The following is a 22,545-nucleotide window of genomic DNA, read 5'->3' as shown; positions in this document are numbered from 1 at the left end:
ATATATATATATATATAATTGTAGGTGTTTGAAAGATGAAAATGTATGGTTTTAGCTTTTCCTATTTCCACTGCTGCCCATAAGAATCCTGATAAAACTCCTGATTGTCATTACCGTAACCATAGTTACCACTATAATCACCACCTTGTTGCAGTGGCTGCTGGGCTATAGGCTGACTTCCCCAATTCTGATTGTTGGTCTGGCGGCGCTTGGAGTCTGGCTGACTATACCCGTCTGCCTTTCTTTTTCCACCAACATTCCCACCTCTATTTCCACGGTTACCACGTAAATTCCGACCTCGTTGTGATTGTTGAGAAGGCCCACCACGCCCACCTCTGGATCCTCTAGGAGGGCCCATGGGAGAACCCCTTTGTAAAAAATTTGCACGCCCTCCACGTTGGGGTGGAGCTGCTCTACCTCTAGGTGGTGGAGGTGCACCTCTACCACCTCTTCCGCCTCTCCCTCGTATAGGGTATGCATCATCATAACCATAGTATGGGTCATCGTATCCACCGCGGTAGTCATGGTAATCGAATGCATAATAATCATCATAGTAGTCTTCATAGCCATAGTAATCTTGGGGATAAGCATAGCCACCTCTGCCTCCACGACCCCTGCCCCTGCCTGGAGGAGGCATACGAGGAGGGGGATAATAGTAAAAATCATCATACCTATGAATATAAACCAAGTATAAGCACAAGCAAGCATTTTTACTATAATCAAAAGAAATACAAGAGCAGAAAAAAAAGCTATATCATTACTTCAGCAACAGCTACACCATGCTTTGTCTCTCTTTCTCCCTCTCTTTTACACACACACAAAGTTGTTTCTACCAATAGTTTGTTATCATTAATATAAAATGGGGGCAACCATACTTATTCATTATATGTTTAAAGGAGAACTATGAGGTGAGTGATTTTCACTTATCCTCATAGTTAGAGCCGACGTGTGACAATGAAGGATAGGCAGAGCCCGCTGTCAATCAGCCAGCTGGGTGGATCTCGACAATATTGTCGGCATCCGTCTCGGCTGCGGTGCTCTCAGTATATAGCTTGAAGTGGTTAATATAGACATTGTAGTTAAGCATTAAAAGGAGCTCGGAATGTGATTGAGCCTAAGTCAACTTTAATGCTTGACAACTGTTGAGATACAATTTTAGTCATGCAAGGATTGCATTATTTTCCTGGGTTTACATAATGAGAAGGATCAATAATGTATGTAATGTGAGATCTATTAATGTTTCATTCCAATTTATTCCTGCTTTTTTGCATTTTCAACAGATTACAATAGGCTCTCTGCATGTCCCTTTAGATTAAAAGCTATCAACAACATAATGCAGAGAATTCAAGCAGCTCCAGGTTACAGGGAGCAATGCTATATAGGTTGGTCTGAATAAAAGCATATGAGCAGTAGAACAAAGCTAAACAAAGGATTTCTAAGCACAGTTAGGGTTCATTCACACTGAGTTTTCTGATCATTTTTTAAGCAGTTCGACAGCCAAATGTATGTGATGCAAACTCAACCAATTTTCAAATTGTGAACAGATACAGTTGTACACAAAAGTGTTCTAGTATGGTTTCTGTGGTAGTGAAAATTACATCTAGTCAAATGCTATGCAAACACTTATAAAGTGATTTGCACGTGGCAAGTCAGCAGGTAACAAGCAGTCAAAAACAGACAAGCTTTCTGGTGGTCGTTTGTTACTGGAAAAGGGCCAGAATTCTCTACAAGAAGCACACCCTCATAGTAAACACTTCCAACAATGGACTCCCGATATACAAAACACATCTCCCATTATCTAACCTACATCTTCAAACTTTGAGGAAACAGACAAGTTTATTTTACATGATCTCAACTCCCTTAGTTCTCAACTGGTGGGTGGTGACCCAAAAGTGGGTTGCGACCCTGTGTTCAGTGAGTTGCCACGTGCCTTCCACTTTTCTAGGCGAGAGGCTTCTTAGGCCTGGTTCACACCTGACCGTTTTGTAGCGCGTCCTACGCTCGATGAACGCTCTACAAAACGGTCAAAAAAATAAATAGCACTGTAGTCAATGGCCTCGTTCCCACCTGTCCGTATTTCCGCCCGTCCCGAACGCACTACAAAACGGCCCACGCATGAAAAGGTCCCGGAGCGTTTTTTGCTGCGTATTGGTCCGTTTTGTAGGGCGTTTTCCATTAGTATACTGCCAAGTAGCCTTTGGAATCGCGCGACGGTCGCGCTGCTTTTTACCGCGAATCGCGGTAAAAAAAACCGCGTGACGGTCGCGCGACAGACGCACATATTACAATACGCATAGGTGTGAACCAGGCCTTAGCCTCCCCCTAGCGCGGCACTGTCAGTTCACGCGCCAAGCAGCCATTCAAAATATGCTGCCCGGTGCCGAGTGTCAGTTTGAGGTGGGATGGGCTGGAGCTGTGGCCGCGAGGAAGCTCTATTCATAGATGCATTGCTTACAGCTCCCTTTGTATTGCCTTGTAGAGGTGCCTGGACCGGAGTGACGTCACATTCTGGTTTTCTGCACCTCTACAGGGTGCGCAAGGGAGCTGTACAAGCAATGCATATATGGATGGAGATCTGCCACAGTACAGCAGCCCACACTGGACCCCAGGCTAAGGATCCACTCCAGTTCTCGTAAGGAAGGGAGACTGGGTGGATCTTAAAAAGAAGGAAAACATTTGAGTGTGTATGTGTGTGTGAGATTGTGTCTGTGGTTGTGTGTGTGTGTCTCAGTGTTTTTGAGGGCACGTTCACACTAGTATAGTGCGGTAATCGAACAGTCCTGTGCCATGCAACCGCACCTACTATGCGTTCTGGTGCGGAAGGTGCATTGCGTTGCCATTCATTTGAATGACACCTCAAATGCACCTCTCAACCAAAAAAACTACTTGTCTGAGGACTAATGCGGGGACCCAATCTACGTGTCCCTCATGACAATCTACTTGTCCTGATACAAAAAAATTATTTTAACCAAAACTGAATTTAGCAGTGCTAAGAAGCGCTTCTCATAGCGGTGACCGTGCTGACCAACGAGTGCTTGCAATTTGCAAGTGAACTTGAGAATACATGGCACAGGTACTGGCGGACAGGAAGAACCGCTCTGCTCCCCAACCTTATCTAATTTGCCGTGGTCTCGGGTCCCCTAGAAGAGCGGGGGACCCTGAAGACCACGGCGGGGAGGGAGCCAGCGGGCGGGGACAGAGGCGGCCAGAGAGAGGCAGCAGCCACAGAGAGAGGAGAAGCGAGGCAACAGAGGTGGAGGGCAGAGAGGCAGCGGCCGGGGAGGGGGAGTGACAATTAGGCTGCGTACAAGTGATCTTAGACGGCTGTACAGATGACTTGTACAAAATGTCTCCCCCTCTATATTTAGCCCTGCTGCTTGCCCGAAGCAGTGCTAAATGTAGGGAAAAAAAACTAGCTCGCCTGGCACCCGGAACTACATGTCCCGGGCATCAGGCGAAAGGAATTCCAAACCCCTGCTCCTACAGGAGAATTTGGATACTGGCAAACAAAAAATTTGATCAGCATGGAGTATCCCCTCCAAGTTCCAGCATGCCTCAATTTTTAAACAAAGTAGTGGTGGGAGCAATACCATAAACAGAAAGTGGTGGGACCTGTGTCCCTCAATGCACTTTTATGGTTAGTACAAAAATTCTTTCTTTTTGGTTCATTGAGGGACATAGAACACACACAGGAGACATTTGGGACGTCCAAAAGCAGTCCATCTGAGGGGTGGGCAACACAGCAAACAAAACGCTAACAAGCCCAACTTTAAACAAGCTGGGGACTGCCTGCAACTCAAAAGAGTCGCCTGAAGGACCTTATGCCCATAACTGGCATCTAAAGAAGCTTAAGCATCCATCTGCTAAAACTTAAGAGAACAAGTAAACAGGAGCCTTGGTGGCAGCATTGCAAACCAGAAAAACAGTTGCCTGATGCGGAAAAAGCTGAAGGTTGTGGCCTAGGATCAACAAAAATAACTCTTTTTTTGCCTCAGAGGAGAGGAGATTCTTCTCAGCCTGGGTCCTAGTCTTCTTTTGCTGTATTGCATCCTCTACAGCAGGGGTAACCAAACTCCGGCCCTCCAGCTGTGGTGAAACTACAACTCCCATGATGCAGTTCTCTCCGGGAGTCACGTCTGTGGCTGTGAGAATCATGCAATGCCTCATGGGATTTGTAGTTCCACCACAGCTGGAATTGCTTCCCACCACCAGAATTGCTTCCAGCTTAAAGCCGACTGTCAGCTTTACACAGCTGAACAGAGTCTCTTTAGAGGGGCCCGCTGTCAGCGAAGTATGGCATACGTCGCTGGCAGCAAAAGGGTTACGTTAGCACGCACCACATAAATAAGAATCCTTCTAAGCCTGGGTGTTATGGCAGCTGCCTGCGACTCCTGAGAAACAACTGCATCTGGTAAGAAGATGTGAAAAGAAGGCTCAGGGGCTGCTAAGGCTTGCAGGCAGATCAGATAATGAGTCTGCAGGGGAAGAAGCTGAGGTAGGTTATATCCTCTGTGGAAGGAGCAAACATTGAATTTTGGTCCATAAAATTCAGCATAACTGCAGTAAAATCCTCCTAGGTTAAACCCAAGGAGGGGGGCTCCACCAGACAGAGCCAAAGAGGAATTCGAAGGATTTCCTTGCAAGAAGGAACACTGCATGCCACCCCTGAACTATCAGTGTCATCATTGTGAGCTTTAGAGTTCCAATACAGCAAGACTGCTCCACTTGTGTTTGTGATCCAACATGTCCTGCAAACATGAACAAATTAGCTCAAATATAAAAGGTAAACATCTTAAACATTTATGAACTGACTGCTTGGAACAGAAAAAGGTTCAAGTGGTTACCTTGTCACTGTGCGTGGCAGCAAAGACTAACCAAGGTGAAACCGTGTGTGTCTTGTGATAAGTAGCAGAGCCTGGAAGGTGCAACCTCATGCTGAATGGCTAGAACAGAGTAAGGAGTGTGTGCACATGACACTCCCTCTAGTGAGACAACACTCAATTCCTTAGTGTTCAACAGATCTAATAAACAGAGTACCTCCCAGTGTTGTCAGAGACTGGGTGACACCAGAGAGAATTCTAATACAGTTGGGACATCCAAAACCCAGAGTTGGGCAACAGCCACTGTTAGGTCCAATAGAAATTACAGGACTATGCATGTCAGAGGTATCTGAGAAGACAGAGTTCTAATAAGATTTATAGGACAGTGCATGTTAGAGGTATCTGAAGGAACCAACTTCTGATTTAAGGGCAGGTGAAGAGAAGCCCTCTGCAAGACAGAGAAACTAATGACCAATGGAAAAAACAGAGGATCAACATGGTATTCCAGAGCATGGCAGGAGAAAAACACCACCAAGGGCAAACTACTGACTGTAGCAATGGGCCCCTGCCAATGAGAAATGAAGAACCAGCCAATAATGCACACAAAAAGATGGTAAAAACAAATTACCAAAATGTGAGTAAAAAAGACTGAGAAAAATATTTCAAAAATAGAAAGCTAGCAAAAAGAGTAGTTAGACTTATTTCAGTGGAGCTGAAGAAAAGGCATAAAACCTCCTAGGACACTAGCAAAAAAACAGGCCGGCAGGGTAAAGGAGAGGCTGGCTTAAAACTTTTTCTGTTTGCCAGTGTCCCAACCTCCTCAAGGCAGAAGTATAACCTGACTGTATTAGAATTTCTAAATGAACTTAAAAAATAAAAATAAAACAAATGGCCAAAAATGTGTCCCATGTAAAAGAAAGATACTTATTACTCACTACTCCTGCTACCTGCCCAACTGATCACTGCTGGTGTCTGGTGGGCCACTGCACACTATACTTCCTCTGGCCTACCCTTATGTCACTACAGAACAAAAAAGTTATGTAGGGGCAGAGGAAGTAACCACATAAATCCGAAGACTTCTTTCTCTGCCACACAGCAGTGTTTAGCAGATGAGGTTAGTATTAAATATCTTCTTTGCAGGGGCACATTTTTCACCATTTTTATTTTAGTCACTTTAAAGAAGAAATGAAAAATTAGAAGAGTGTTGTCCCGCGTGAAGCGCTCGTCAGGGGGTCGGTGGGGGAAAGGAAAAGGATAATCAGTGTGATGATGCGTAGGAGCACCGATCGGAACGAAAGGGGGGGGAGAGTTTAGAGAATGAATTTGAGTTTAGGGATAGAATTTGAAACGGGGGGAGGGGGTGGGTTTCCAAGATTGATGCGGGTGTGCAGCTTCCGTTGAGTTCGGACCGGGGCGTCCGACGTGTGTACTGTAAACAAAAATTGGAAGAGACGGAAGCGCCACTACACTTCTACAGGTGAGACCATTACCTTTCTTTCCTGCCACACCGAACCACATTTATTGCGCCAGGTAGTGGCGCTTCCGTCTCTTCCAATTTTTGTTTACTTTAAAGAAGAAACCCTGTTTAAAAAAAACTATAACATCATAGCCACTGAGAAGTGAAGAGGACATTGATTACAATGGCAGCTGAAAGTGGCAGGGCTATAAGTGGCAGTAAGAGGAAGTAAACATTCTGTCCCTGAAGTTGATGTCTTGGAAAGCACTTTGACAAGGGAAAAATTGTAATGGCTAGACGACTGGGTCAGAGCAACTCCAAAACTGCAGCTATTGTGGCAAGAAGGCACACCAGTGGAGGCAGTGTAATGCTTTGGGCAATGTTCTACTGGGAAATCTGATCGTGTCATGTGGATGTTACTTTTGATACATACCACCTACCTAAACATCATTGCTGACCAAGTACACCCCTTCATGGAAATGGTATACCCTGATGGCAGTGGCCTCTTTCAGCAGGATAATGCTCCCTGACAAGACTGCAAAAAAGGTTCAAGAATGTGTTGACATGGCCTGCAAATTCTCCACATCTCAATCCAATTGAGCATCTGTGGGATGTGCTGGAAAAACATGTCTTATCCATGGAGGCCCCACCTTGCCACTTACAGGACTTAAAGTGGAGCTTTACCCCTTTTGACAAAAAAATTCACAGTAGCATACAGCTCTGCATGGTGATATGAAAGCATCTTAAATTCATTAGCTAAACAAACATTTTTATTTTACTTACAATTTATTTTTTCCACTTCCTGGTCCACTTTGGCACAAATGATGTAATCGTGCCCAAGCATTGCATCCTGGGAAGGTGATATCAGGAGAGCATTGCTGGGAAATCTCATCTGTAATCTCACGATTTCAGGGAAAGGAATTTTCCACCCCTGAGATGATGTGCATTGTCACATGTCCAAGTCACATGTGCCAGAGTTCCAGGAAGTAAAGGGAGCTCCAGTAACCTGCCCTTAGTTAAATGGTCACTGTGAGAAGACTGGGGAAGAAAAGAAAAATATGGTATGCAAATAATAAAAAGCCTGCAATTATCTATTAGTATCCACTTGTAGATTGTGATTGCTAAACATTTCTAAAGGTACATTTGTTGCTACTTTGAAGATAAGTTCCTCTTTAAAGGGATATGCTACCGACGGCTTGGAGCCAGATACCACAGAATACCTTCAGAGGTCTAGTGGAATGCAAGCCTCGACAGGTCAAAGCTATTTTGGCTGCAATTTTTTTTGGGGACCTACTCAATATCTATCTATCTATCTATTTTTAAGTGCAATAAATACAGATGATTTTGACAGAAATCTTGTGAGCTGATATTCCTGTGCACAAGGAGGGGCAATGGAGATGGGGATGGGAGAAGAAGACTCTGTGTTCTTTGTAATCCATCAGAAATTAAATGGGCAAGGTTGACAACACCTATTAAAGAATTCAGAGACAAAAATACACTGTCATGTCAAAGAAGATGGTAGAAATGCATATTTCTGGCACTTCAACAGTTTACTTTCTGTACTTGCAGTGTGTTTAAAGGGATAAAACATGGGAAATGTGCATGCTTTAGGGCTTGTTCACACCATGTCCGGACCAGAACATTTTGTCTGCACCTGAAATGCATCCCAATGTATTCCTATGACATTTCTGGGCTCTGCTCACACCAGTGAAGTCCGTTCCGGTGTAGGGGGAAAAAATGCTGCATTCACTATTTTTTTCTGGTCTGTAACGCACCAAAAACGCATGTAAATGCATCAAAAGGGCATGCAAACACACTGGAAAACACTGGACTGCACCTAAAAAACCATTTTAAGCAAAAAAATAAATAGATAACTGCACCAGAACTTGTCAAAAACACACTGCACCGCGTTTGCAGAAACACATCCAGATCTGGTCTGGACATGGTGTGGCCAAGCTCTCAAAGCAGAATATAATTTTGAAATTTCAAGGAAAGAAACATACAATATACTCACATTGGACCGCGAGAAGCTTGTCGAGCTGCCTGCCGCTCTTTTCTCTTCTTGTCTGGGGGTTTTGCCAATACTATTTCAATGTCTTCCCCTTCCAAGTCCGTTCCATTCATTTCATCCATGGCCTTTTATGGAAATTAACAGGACTGAATATCCACAAGCAAAAAAGCAAACCTAACATTATGTAATGTGATAGATGGGAATGGCACCAAAGTAAAACCACCAGACTAAATAAAAAATGTTGAAAGCAATGTCCTGCTTGTCTATGGCAGAACAAATCAGCAAGATAATTCTACAAAAGAAGAACTGGTTTTGCTGCATCCACTTTCAAGATCTTTACTCCCATATTCATCCCTGTTTACTGTAAAATGATTTCCACTTCAGATGTCAGCAATAAACATAAACATGAAGCCTGTAAAGGGTCACAATGCAACTGTTTGCATTATTTTAAAGAAACAGCTACATATACGGTTTGTAAAGGATTACCACTAAATTATATAATGTAATTATGGAAAAAAGGATAAGTTGCTGTAGTTAATGTATGCCCTTGCACAGAGGACACAAAACTCAAGTCTAAAAATACAGAATTGCTCCATTATCATTCTTACCAGTTTGGTATCTGTAAATCATTAAATGGTCTCACCCTGACTGCAGAGTCTCTCTCCTCAAAGTGTACAAACGCATAATCCTTTAACTTCTTCACCCGCTCCAGCTTCCCAAACACTGAAAAAGCCTTCTCAAGGATTTCCTCAGTTACTGTGGAAGACAGGTTTCTCACAAAAAGTACTTTGACCTAAAAAACATGATTTAGGATTATATATTCTTTTAAATGAAGGACACCAAAGTGATGCATGAATATTAAAAAACTAGACAAAAAAACAGGTTATTATCCCTTAAAATGCCACAAGCTTCATGGGAAAATTGCTAGGTTCTCTGAGGTGCCTACTGAGGAGAGCAGAAAATTGAGCTATATAAAACGACAATAGAATACTAGGTCAAAAGAAATAGAGGTTTTAACAGTTGAATATCCATCCCATGCAAACAAATACAGATTTCACACCTATATATGATATTTAGGTTTGTCTTTAGCTGTACATTAGTCCAAGCTAGGACTGTTGCTGTTACTCCACCCAGATCTATGAAAAGAGAGCCCCGTTTCAGAATGCCTGTAAGTGCTGCCATCTCATTAGCCCCTGCCATGTGCTCCGTGCCATATTGTGGAGCACATAGTGACAAATAAAGAGAAGGCAGCACTCACAGGCATTCTCTCACCTGTGGCTGGAAGACATAGGAGTCCCAGAGTCTCATAGGTCACGGTGAAGTAACAGCAACAGCCATATCTTAGAAGACTAACTTACTGCTAATGAATTTGTGAAATCGTTCCATAATTGATTTGTTTTCTAACACTTTTATATTTTATGTATTATCAACATTAGGTCTTCTGAAGATAAGTGCAAAGTAGTTTTTCATTTAGCTTCTCACCTTTGCCATGATCTCAGCATCTGGCTCCTCCACAGGATCTGCCCACTCTACAGTGACAGCATTCCCCCAAACCTTCACCTTTCCACTCATTAACCTGCGTCTGGCTTGAGCTGCATTCTTGTGGTCTTCATACTCCAGAAAACAAAAGCCACGGTTCTTTTTCTTGTCATCCGGTTGATGATAGAGTATTACATCCACCAGGCCCTCTAAAATTTACACAACAAAATGTAAATGGCTATTGGAAAACAGCAACACAGCAGAAAATACAAAACATGAATACTGCTTATTAAAATCTGTCTATACCCAAAACTTTTTTTTCTGTTTTGGATAGAGTGGGGAAGGATTAGAATGCTTGGCAAGACTTCCTGTCTGGTAAAAAAAAAAGGTTTTCCCCAGGACCGGAAGTAAGGGTAGCTCTCACTAACAGTAACAGAAATAAAAAAATAAGAATTTTGACTTACCAGGAACATTCTTTCCTTGGAGTACATTACAGGACACAGGAGAGTATTCAGGAACACAGGGTTATGCTCCTGCCGCCTTCAGGAGACTGGACACTGACACAGCAAAGCTGAAGTACAGCCCAGTATAACCCCTACTACTCCCAGCAAGGCTCAGATTTGTAGCAAGCAATATGAATGGATCACAAGAACACAGGGGAGGGGCCTGTGTCCCCTAATGTAAAAAAATAGGATTTTGTTCTTACCATAACATCATTTTCTCAGAGTCCATTGAGGGACACAGCTCTAAAGAATTCTGAAATGTAGGGTATGCTACTGTTTCCAGGAGTAATGGGTACTAGACCAAAAAATTAAAAGCTTACCACTTTAAAGGACATAGCCCCTACCATCTCACCCCTACCAGTTGTAGCAAGCAGTATGAAAGGAAATGAGGGGAGGGAAGAGTGTCCCTAACTGGACTCCAAGAAAAGGATTTTACAATAAGAACAAAATCCTATTATCTCTATCGTCTATTGAGGGACATAGCTCTGAAGAATTCTGTGATGTAGGGATCTTCAAAAGCAGTCCAAAACAGAGGGGCAAGCACTATACAAACTAGAAGGACCAGTTCAAATACTCAAACAGCCACCTGAAAATCTTTTCTGCCATCAAAAGAGAAAGAACTATCAACTTTAGAAAACTTAGCAAAAGTGTGAACCAAGTTGTGGTTTGCAATTAGAGTAACAGAAGTCTGATTCTGAAATGCTCAAGAAGTACTAACTGCCTTAGCAGAAACAGGAAAATTAGGAAACAAATAAATAATCCAAAAGCCTAAAAGGAGCTATGGCTGACAGATAAAGGCTGACAGATAAACTCAAACAGGCCACGCAACATTAAAACAATGAAGAGAACTTTACTTAGGAGGAAAAGGAGCTGGACAAAGTGAAGGTAAAACAATTTCTTCATTTAAATGAATGGCTGAAACCACCTTGGGTAAAAAAGAAACCTGCGGTCTTAAAACAACCTTGTCCTTATGAAGAAGCATATAGGGTTCTCCACAAAACAAAGCAGACAACGCGGAAACCATTCTAGCCAAGGTAATGGATACAAGAAAGGCAACCTTTTTGAATAACAAAGACAAAGAAATTACTTGGATAGGTTCAAAAGGAGGTTTTTGTAGAACTGATAGAACCAAGTTCAAATCCCATAGAGGAAGTGGAGACCTAACAGGAGGAGTCATACGTGAGACTTCCTGAATAAAATAACGAATTAGGGAATTAGAAGCAAGAGGATGTTAAAAAGGACCAACAAGGCAGATATCTGACCTTTTATGGTAAACGTTGATCTGCCACAAGTTGAAGGAAAGACAAAATTCGCAACAAAGCACATGGGGAAAACTCCAAGGACTCACACCAACAAATATAAACCTTCCACGTATGGTGATAAATCTTACTAGTAGAAGATCTATGAGCCTTAAGCATAGATGGAATAACAGAATCTGAAATTCCTTTGTCTTCCATCACTTGGGTTTCAACAGCCAGGCCAGTGACCGAGAAGCAGGATCTTCCAGGATAAATCTGATCTGGAAGAAGCCAGGGATCGTCTGCCAAGAGACTAAACAAATTGGCATACCACACCCTGCGAGGCAAATCTGGAGCAATGAGACTGGAATTCCTCCATGTTCTATCCTGTGAAGCAGGCATGGCAATAGCATTAGTGGAGGAAAGACATACAATAATGTGTACTAATCCCACGGAGATACTAAGGCATCCGCCATTGGATTCCTCACTCTATACACAAATCTGTCCACCTTCTTGTTGTGAGAAGCCAGAAGATCCACATCCGGCGTTCCCAAGTGGTGACAAAGTTGTGGAAACACCTATGGATAGAGAGACCATTGCAGAGAAATGTATAAATGACAGAAAAGAGGGAACAGGCTTACAACGCTGTTCCCTATTTTCCACATTTGAGGTAAGTGTTCACTTTTACCTACCGTAGCTATTTAAATAATGTAATCCAAAGTAGCTTAAAAAAAGACGACCTCTCATGCAGGGTAATTGCAAGTGAATGTTTGCATTAGGATTTTGTCAACCAGCATTTAAACCTGATAGATCTGCATATCTGAATGGAAGAGACAGACATACGAGACAACCGACGACAAGCACTGCCTCACATATGAAATGAGAAGCAACAGTCATCTGATCCACACAAATCAATAAAGTGTGGATCAACTCCAGCAGTCGCCTGTTCTGTACTTAAAGATTTTGTCCAAGTAGGCAAAGTCTGGGAAATAAAAACCGAAGTCAATAATGGTTGAAGAGCCAAACCAGCTACCGATTAAAGGGTTAAGAAAGATTCTCTATTTTTTTTTTTTATCAGTAGTAACCGTAACCCTTTCTCTGCGTTCCACTTTTTACCTCACACGGCTAGACCATTTTTGTAATTTTTAACTTTAAAAAAGCCCCCCCAACCATACATTTTCTGCAAGCACAGGACCGGTACAATAAAAAGATAGTGCTACTAATTTTGTAGTACAGTTGCACAAATGTTCAATACTCTTGATAAAAAAAAATACACTAAAATCATCAGCACACACAAACAATCCTACTAAATCCAAAAGATAAAACTGTATTGCGTAAATAAATAGCAAATATTTGTAAATTTTAAATTGTGCCTTTTTGTGAAACGGTAAAAAATTAAGTTACACAAAACTGCACATAAGCAACTTTTTGTAAAAATCTGTGTTATGGTAACACCTGGTCTGCAGTGCTGTGTGTGCACTGTGTTGGTGTGTTTTGTTATAAAATGATGCAGGCATACATTTAATTGTAACACAGCATATAAAAATGCACAATGCTTTGCTATGCACCAGCATGCAGTTGAATTAATCAAGCACTCTGGTGTGTTCTGACATTGCGCTGCAGCGCATGTGCATAACCAACACAATATGGTGCACATGTATGTTGCACGTGTATGGTGTGTGCGCTTTATATAATTTTTAACAATGTTTTACTATTGTATTTATTTATTTCGTATTTATCTATTTAGGTTTACTGTTGGGAGCACTGTTGGGAGCATTGGGCATATATCAAGGGTCTAAACAGACCCCTGATATTTTCCTTTTGAAAAAGAAAAGTCCTCAATCTCCTCCTCTGCAGCCCCAGCACTCAATGAACAGGAAGCACATAGTACAACAGCTTCCTGTTCATTCACAAACTAAGAAGATAATAATTATTTACTATCCCCCAGCTATGAATAGACAAGTAGCCTTTGTACTGAGCTGCTCTTGTCCATTCATAAACTGAGGAGTGATGTATAGCACTTTCTGTTCATTTATAACTGGGGACATAGTAATTACTTACTATTAGGGATGTTCAATACCACTTTTTCAGGACCAAGTACAAGTACTTCCCCTCGTGTACTTGCTGATACCAATTACCGATACCTTTTCTTAAAGGGACAGGTGACATTTAAAAAACAATACAGACTAATGATTTTAGGCCAATTTCTTTATGATTATGAAGAACTTTAATTTAAGATTGTTTTAGAAAAATAAAACATTTGTATTTGCTTACACGCAGCTGTTATGAAACTACAAATCCGATCATGCATCTGCCTCTGGGATCATTTAACCTATTCATGTTAGCAGGGCAGAATTGTAACTCTATTGCTGCAGTGTACTGGAAGTGTGTGCTATGGATCATTTAACCTATTCATGTTAGAAGGGGAGAATTGTAACTCTATATGTACCTTAACAGGACCACAGAAAACTACAAACAGGATACCAGAGAAGGTTCAAAATGAACCTACAGAGCTTCCTGAAGAATCCCTACAAGCAAAGCCGTTATCAGATAAGGCCTGAACATCCACTTGGGAAAACCTAAAGAACATGTGAAAAGACGGCGTGGCAGCCTTGAAAATTTGAGAAGCAGATTCCCCCAGGCTGTTGTACTTCAGCCCTGGACCTGTAAAGCACTCTGTGGCTAACTCATCACGTTACACGCCTGAAAGCAGAGTTTAGTGCTAAGGAAAAACATTACAGACTGGCACCTGATGTTTACAGTGGGATCCAGGTACTGCCTCCGGGGCAATGCCGAGGACTAGCTGATCAGGAAAGCTGCAAACAGAAGCCCGAGAAGCTATGCCAATACTGAAGAAACTTGCTAGAAAAAAATAATCTAGATAAAAGAAAAAAAAATGGGTAGCTTCTCTCATAGGAGGTCTGCTCATAGAGCAAGCTAGCAAAACTGAGGTTTGCTGGGAGCTGGAAGGGTTATAGTGGTATGTCCTTACAGCTTTGCTTTGCTACTGTCCAGTCTCCTGAAGGCAGCAGCATAACCGTATGCTCCTGCTATCCTGTAAAGTATGATTAAGTAATTTATTTTTTATTGGGGCAATCAAGGAGTTATCTTTTAACTGGTTATATGTTAACCACCTCAATACCAGCATGTTATACCCCCTTGCTTTCCAGGCCACTTATCAGTTTTGACTGACAATTACTCGGTGATACATACTGTACACATATGAATTTCATACTTTTTTTTTTCAAGGAATAAAGCTTTCCTTTGGTGGTATGTAATAGCCACTGATTTTTGCTATATAAAAGGGGGGGGGTGGACTAAAATAAAAATGCCAGGGCGTTACAAACATCCCAAATAGACCACTTTTTGGAAAGTGGCCACTTCAAGGTAATATTTGTTGCCACATTATTTTTTGAAAATGAAGAAACATGCTGCTACTGAGGTGGTTATGCTGTGCTAAACCTTTAAAACCTGCCCACTGAAGCCAAGTGCAAGTTAAGTGGAAGAGGGTTTACTGCAGGATAAAAATGCACTGCACTGAAATTGTATTAGTTAGAAGAAACCTGCCTTAAAAACAGTACCTGTAACTTTACTAAACTCCTCCTGAATATTTTCTTTTGTCTTATTTTTGGGTATTGATCCAACAAAAAGTCTGTTATTTGCCACAGAAATGCACACTCCAATGTGTTTTCCAGGGCGTAGTTCATAGTTGTCACACTGAAAAGAGAAAGAAATAACAGAGTTAAATAGAGACATTCAAAAATAGGATTTTTGTACTCATAGTAAAAATACTTTTCTTAGAGCCCTTTGAGGAACACATTTTGAAGATAATTAAGCAATCTAGGGTTATACTGCTGCCTACAGGATAAATGGACATTAGGCTCATAGAAACTGAAGGCCAGCCCCCTTTCTTGAGTCTATATCCCCCACAAAGCCCACCTGCTCAGTTGTAGCAAACAGTCCAAAAAGAAAAGGATATCATACGAGGTGAGGGAGCTATGTCCCTCAATAGACTCTGAGATACATGAAGTTCATCCTTAATCCACTGGGTTATGCAGCTACCTTTCAGGTGATTGGACACTTGAAAATTAATCAAAGCTGCAGGACAGAAGTGCATAACCTCTCCCCCCACTCCCAGTCTGCCCTGGTTTTGTAAAAAGCAGTATAGAGTGGATCACAATACACAGGGGAGATTCCTGTTACAGGTAAGACAAAATCCTGTTTTCTTGATCGTACATCACAGGACAAAAGGAGTTAATTCTTAGACCACTGGGATGTTCAAAAGCAGTCCAACAGAAAATGTGGGCAACACAGAAAACAACGGCTAACAGGCCCAATGGGCAACAACCCCAAAGAGGAAGAGAGAACTAGAACAGAGTCATGCCCAAGACTACAGGGCTATCTGAAGGACTTTTCCGCCAAAAATGGCATCCACAGAGGCCTGAATTCCACCTGGTAGAACCTGACAAACGTTTGCACTGAGGATCAGATGGTGGCCTTACAGATAAAGGAAATAGAAGCCTAATGCTGAAAAGTCCAAAAGCGCTAACATTTCCAGTTAAGTGTGCCGTGACTGGAAAAAGGGAGGAACTTTTACCATAAGCTTATAGAACTGCAGTGGGAAGCTGGTTGTCTCTGATGGGAGCCGTCAGAAATAACAAACATGGGAGTCATACTTGTGAACAGCAAAGGTTGCAGAAAGGTAAACTTTGACCACCCGAATCACATCAAAACAGTGTAGGAAAATGTCTTTAGGGTGCTAAGGAGCAGGACACAAGGATGGTGACACAATGCCCTGGTTAAGGTGGAAGGCAGAGACCAATTTAGGTAGAAAGCAGGCCTAGCCCTCAGCATAACTTAAAAGAGAACTATGGGGCAAGTGTTTTCCCCCATAGTTCTCTTTATGGTCACGGGAGGATATATACTAACCTCCCGTGACCCAAAGCTCAGTATATTGCGAGCTATTGCTTCCGCAGCAGCCTGGACGGATCTTGAGAATACTGTCAAGATCCAACTAGCTGTGTGAGTGACAGCTGGCTCTGCCTATTTAGAGGCTGAGCCAGCTGTGCCCGCCCCCAACCCTGTTCGTTCCTCCACTCAGCACTGGACAATCGAAGAGGGAATCCCTGCTGCGAGCGGTGACGGACAGTCACCACTCACTGCAGGGAGACGATCGGGAAGTGAGCGGATCAGCTGCATGTTTCTGCCCACTTCCTGATCGATAGAGCCGACCTGTGAAAGCTTCTTTGTCACAGGTCGCTCTAATTATGAGGATGAGTGAAAATCACTCACCTCATAGTTCTCCTTTAATCCCTATAAATGACCAGAAAGGGATCCTTGCATATCAAGGCTGCTAATTCAGAAACACACCAAGCAGAAGTGATGGCTATGAAGAGGGCCACCTTGCAAGCAAATAAAGGCAGAGAAAAATCTCTTATCAGTTCAAAGAGTGGTGTCTGAAGGGCCAACAGAAACAGACTGAGGTCCCATAGAGTCACCGAAGCATGAACAGGGGGAATCATGGTGTATCACGCCCTGCAAAAAAGCCTTCACCAACATGTGAGTGGCAAGTGGCCTGTGAAAGAGGATTGCCAAAGCAGATATCACCTTGATGGTACTCCAGGCAATATGCTGGTTCAGGGCAGACTGGAGAAAGGATAAAATATGTCCCATGCAGTACTTCATAAGATGAAACTTCGTGATCTCACACCGTACAAAGTGTGCTTTCCAGGTGTGATGGTAGACCTTTTGGAAGGTTGACTTTCTAGCCTTAAAGTGATATTAACTTCATAAGGGTTTTAAGCTATTGGAAATTCTGATTAAATCACTTACAATGGATGAGGCTTTTTGTTTGATGTTGAAAAGTTTTAGTTTCCTGCAGAATTAGCTTGTCTCCTGAGCACTAGCCCTGATATCCTGTTTTTGGCTGGCTCCTTTCTCAATCACAGTTCTATGGAGCCACCCTTCTGTGTGCTAGTAAGCTGTGTGTGTCTCTACAAACACAAAGACACAGCAAATCAAACTACTCCCCTCCAGCACCCTCTCCTTCCTCAAGCCTTCTCTAAGCTAGAAGATGAACAGTTGCTGGAGATTGTGCTGTTCTTGGGATGTTGTAATGTACAGGAAATTCAGGGAAACTGTGCTGAGAGCCTCGACACATCCAGACACTGAAAACTGAGGTAATCCGACTGCCAATTTTCCATACCACACAACTTCTGGTGCCTCCTTTATGGTTGATGTAAGCAACAGCCATTGCATTTTTTTAGCTGAATCTTGGTCAGATGACCCTGCAATTGAGGTGTCCTGCATTGTAGAGACAACCAAGTCACTTCAAGATGTTTATCAGAAGTTGCAATTCTTCCAATGACAAGGACAGAGAGGCCCTCCAAGTCTCTGCCCAAGCTCAATAGGCTGGCAAGAGTAAGATGGCCATCGGCTTCCAGCCCTAAAACTTCAGTTTGGTAGTATGCCTGTTAACGTGGATTACTGGAGCACCTATGTTGGGCTGAGAACACCAAGGAATAAATCACTTCTGAAAGGGCAGAGGCTCTACCACATTGTCTGGAGGGGCCCAGGAAACTACAGGGAGTTTTCACTTGTCATAGAGTAATAGCTTAAACAGGGGATGTAACAGAAAGATATGGGAGCAACAGCAAGATGGTGCTTCCGCTGGGTTTAATAGCAATATGAGTGAAACCAGAAGGTGTGCCACGACTCTGGACCTGGAAAGCAATCTGTGGCTTACTGACACAATACGCAAAGGTCTGGAGAGTGCCACAATGCAGAGTCCAGTGCCCATGGGTCACATTCCAGGCTAGACCTGCAATCTTCCAGCCCAGCGTGGCCCAGTTAGAACTTCCAAAACTGTGGCTGAGGATAAGGCATAGCTGCTAAGTTAGCATTAGCTTAGGCAGTGGAGCGGAAATCTTGATTTAAGTCACCAAAAGAAAAACATTAAGGTGTATCAAGAATCTTGATTGACATCAAATAGGAAGAAATCTTAACAAAAATAAAGGAGCTAGGACAAATATGGTTACACTTTTTGTAAGCAGAGGAAAAGGCATCCAACATCCTAGGACTCTCGCAAAAAATTGAGCCATGGTGGTTGAGCAGGCTTACATGGGATGCATTAAAGTGTATTTCCACTTTCACAACCAAATTGGGATAACACTTATTTTTAATGTGTTACATGTTCCCATTTACATAACTTAAGCTTAAAAAAATATTAGAAAATGCTTCTTGCATTTTAAATTGCTTTTTACTCGGGTTAGGGTTTTTGGGCCCCTCAAGGGTTAACATTTCTACTTGCTTCTCCTTCTTTGTAATGTTAGAAGATGCTGTGTGGGGTTAAATTATTAAATACCTGGCTTCTCTATTCAAGTATTAATGAAGTTAATAGGAAGAAACACAATCCTCAAATTCCCTAAATCTTTCTAAGGACAGATCACTGTGGATGTGCTTTGAAAAACCTTGAAATCAGCCATGTTGTCTGCTGCAACAAAATAACTAAAATGTAAGACATATTTTGAAAAAATATGGGGTTTTCTGAAATTTGATTGCAAAAGTGGAAATACAATGTAAAGTTTTTTGTTTCTCAGTGTCCCAATCTCCTGTATGCGGCAGTATAACCTGTTTTAAAATGTCCCTCTATTGACGATAAAGAAATAATGTTTAAAATGAATTATGTGGGCTTTTAAAAAGCGTAAGAGTAATTTCACTTTAAAAATACAAAAAATATTAAAAAATTAACATAGCATTTTTAATTGTCGCACAAGTCTTTTTTTAAATTCGATGTTATTAAAAATTACCATTCCACTTAAAACTGTAGTTGCTGTAATGTTCCAAATCTGTCAAAAATGCAATACGGTAACATTGAGGCGTTCGATACAGTTGGTGTATGGAGCGCTCCCAGAAATGTCACTTCCTGCTTCTGAAATTGGCTGACTGATTTTCCCAGAAGATACAAGTATCATTTTTGGTATCACTTGCAATAGGAATTTAATTTTTGGTGACAATAGTGAAATACTTTCTACTGGTTAATTACTACTAAAGGGATGGAGATACTGCACCTTTCCCTATAACAACTCAGGAAGCCCACCAGCTGATTATAATGAACCTAGACCCTCCCATGCTACTTCTTCAGAACAGAAACAGGTAGGTAACTGCAACGAAGAAAATCCTTGTAACGTGCACAGATTAACCAGAGGATTGATTTTTTTTCTCAACAAAAGTGGAATTATTCTTCAAAAGATCTAAACAATAACTAGTTTGTATTGTTTTTTAAAGCACTGTGTATCATATGCAACTGGCGTGACTTATTTTAAAAATATGCAGTTTTATTTGTGTATTTATTTTTTACAGGTATTTATATAGGGCTGACAATTTACACAGAGCTTTACATACTGCAAATTTACATCAGTCCCTGCCTCTCAAGGAGCTTACAATCTAAGGTCCCTATCTTACATGTATACATACAGGGCCAATTTAGACAGGAGCCAATTAACCTTCCAGCATGTCTTTGGAGTGTGGGAGGAAATCGGAGTACCCAGAGGAAACCCATGCAAGCACATGGAGAACTAGAGTCCCCCAGCGGTACAAGGCAGAAGCACTAACCACTACGCCACTGTGCCGTTTTTACCTTTTTTGATCTTCAACCTTTTTCAGCCACTTCCTGTCTACATGCACTTACTCCATCAGCTGCACATCATTGCTCCAGGACCCACATAAAACAGTTGTTGCCCTATAACAGGAAGTGTCTGAACAAGGACCTTTATGGCAGGATCACCAGATATTATTTTAATGAAAGCTGCAAATTTAAAAATGCTGACCGTTACATTTAGAATTACATTGACATGTTACAGCTTATACGAGATTTTAGTGATCGAGTTTACATCTACTTCAAAATTCGGTAAACATCAATTTTTTTGGTCATAACACTATTCACTAAGACCAAACACAGCGTTTAATGTTTTTCATCCTTAGGGTTGCCTGCACTACTATGGAGTTTTTAAAGATGACAACTTGCTCAGTCTATGCCTTTGTCGACATAATCCAGTATGAGTCTAATAAAAAATGTTCACGCATTGACGCATTCAATGTAAGGATTTGTTTTTAAATTTATATTCACCTCCAAAGTAAGAGCTCATATCAAACACTTACCAGCCTAACCGCTTCTTGTGCTCCTTCTTTATTGCAGAATGTGATAAAGGCATAACCTCTATTTTGTCCAGTCAAGGGATCCATCATAAGTCGAAGATCCCAGATAGGCCCTGCTTTTTCAAAAAGAGGCACCAACTCATCCTCATAGAGATCTCTGGGTATCTTGCCAACAAAAACCTGTGAAAGTATTACATGAGAATGGAAGTATTTTTTTCATTGGAATGTAAGTGTGTAATAAAGGAGGAGAAAGCAATTATGCACAAACCTCTGTCCCAATGCCAGGCTGTGCACATGAGGCCACAGATTCTGGAGGAGGACCTCCATATTTTCTTTGTCCAGTTGTCACATCTAAACTATATCCAGTTCTTTCCAATAATTCCTGAGAAAAACAAGAAAAACAAACTTTCCCCTTAGTGGGCTCTGTTTGTACAATAACCTTATTTTCAATGCAATAAAAAAAAAAATCTAAGTTACTTACAAAATACGAAACAAGTTTCCAATCTTTTTGAGCACTACCGCTATATTTTAAAAAACGCCTATTGGACACCTATTGCTGAAATGACGTAATTCCAGAAATGACCCTCGGACGGCTGCTGCGCCCGAAACTATGTACAGAGCTGATCTAAATGGCTCTGTAGCTTGTGATTGCTGTGATAACTAAATCACAGCAATCACAAATGTACACAGCGCTATGTTTACATTCATTAGTTCCAGATCAGTGTAAGCAGCAAGAGTGGTGGGTTTTCTAAAATGATTTTATGATTTTGAGGATAAAAACGTAGAACGCAATGTCCTATAATTTCTGAAAAGAAAAAAAGAAAAATTAAGATTAGCCTAAAGGAATTTACTGACCACCCCCGAAATGCACTCGGCATCACAAATGTTTATCAGAGCCAAATTTTAGGAAATTAATTGTATGATTTATTCATCAAAAAATAAAAATGTGGCTCTTACTAAGGCCCCATTCACACTAGGGTGGCAGCGTTTCAGCGCTTTTTGTTCATATGCAAGAGTGTTTTAAGGCTGTTTTCAGCAAAAAAGCGTAAAAAAGGCTCCGATCGGCGCGTTTCCATTGCAGTCTATGGAGCAAAATTAACTGATAAGTGTCACAAAAGAAGCTCATGGACTATTTTAAACAATGGGCGTATTTTTACACGCGATTTAGCACGTTTGTTTGAATAGCCCCCATAGGAATACCTGAGATTTTGATTTGCATGCGTTTTAGTGTGGAAAAAATGCGCTGGTGTGAACGGGGCCTAAAGCTTGTGTATGCAAGTTACATTTTCATGCTACCGTGTTTCCCCGAAAATAAGACCTACCCCAAAAGTAAGACCTAGTTTGGGGGTGGGGGCAGCCCAGAGAGCAACCAGAGTCATGGCGGGGACTAACCACTGCGCCGCAGCTCCCGCATGCTGTCCGTGTCACGAAATAAGCAGACACCCGTCTGCCTTTGCTTAGAGAGCTGCCGCCGGGCAGAAAACTGCATTTCCCAGCAGTCAGCAGCACAGCGCGGCAAGGAAGTATGGCCAGTGGGGTCGGGGTGAGGTGACTAAGCCTCAGTCACTGTGGGAACTTCTGACTGGAGGTCCGTGCAGTCCAGCCTGGCGACAAGAGAGGTGGCTCCCTGGCGGGGATCCCACAGAGAACTGTGGATGGCATCAGAAAGGAGATCTCCAGGACAGCTGCAGCCTGCAGGTATTGCGACACTGTGTGTGACAGTATTTAAAATAAGACATCCCCGAAAATAAGACCTAGTGTGTTTTTTTTAGGAAAAAAAAATAAAAAAGACAGTGTCTTATTTTCGGGGAAACATGGTATAAGTCGCACAGCTGTGTGATGCATGAAGTGTAGCCAACAAATCTGTAGTCCTAGAGGAGGA

The 22,545-nt window shown here is 41.9% G+C and overlaps 1 protein-coding gene across 1 annotated transcript in view; it reads right to left on the bottom strand.

The window, feature by feature from the left end:
• Window positions 1-22,545, bottom strand: part of LOC108793969 (heterogeneous nuclear ribonucleoprotein R-like) — a 67,353-nt gene that overhangs the window by 16,293 nt on the left and 28,515 nt on the right. Inside the window, exons 3-9 of the mRNA XM_018564934.1 lie at window positions 20,932-21,045; window positions 20,667-20,843; window positions 15,089-15,224; window positions 9,770-9,975; window positions 8,931-9,080; window positions 8,291-8,412; window positions 11-671 (exon numbers count right to left, since the gene is read on the bottom strand). Coding sequence (XP_018420436.1) covers window positions 62-671; window positions 8,291-8,412; window positions 8,931-9,080; window positions 9,770-9,975; window positions 15,089-15,224; window positions 20,667-20,843; window positions 20,932-21,045 — 1,515 coding nt within the window. The 3' untranslated portion in view covers window positions 11-61. The remainder of the gene's footprint in view (window positions 1-10; window positions 672-8,290; window positions 8,413-8,930; window positions 9,081-9,769; window positions 9,976-15,088; window positions 15,225-20,666; window positions 20,844-20,931; window positions 21,046-22,545) is intronic.

Source organism: Nanorana parkeri, unplaced genomic scaffold, assembly GCF_000935625.1.
Source record: "Nanorana parkeri isolate BGI_ZX_2015 unplaced genomic scaffold, ASM93562v1 scaffold796, whole genome shotgun sequence".
Lineage (NCBI taxonomy): Eukaryota > Metazoa > Chordata > Amphibia > Anura > Dicroglossidae > Nanorana > Nanorana parkeri.
The sequence above is the reverse complement of the archived record's forward strand: the minus strand, read 5'-3'. Positions and strand labels throughout refer to the sequence as shown.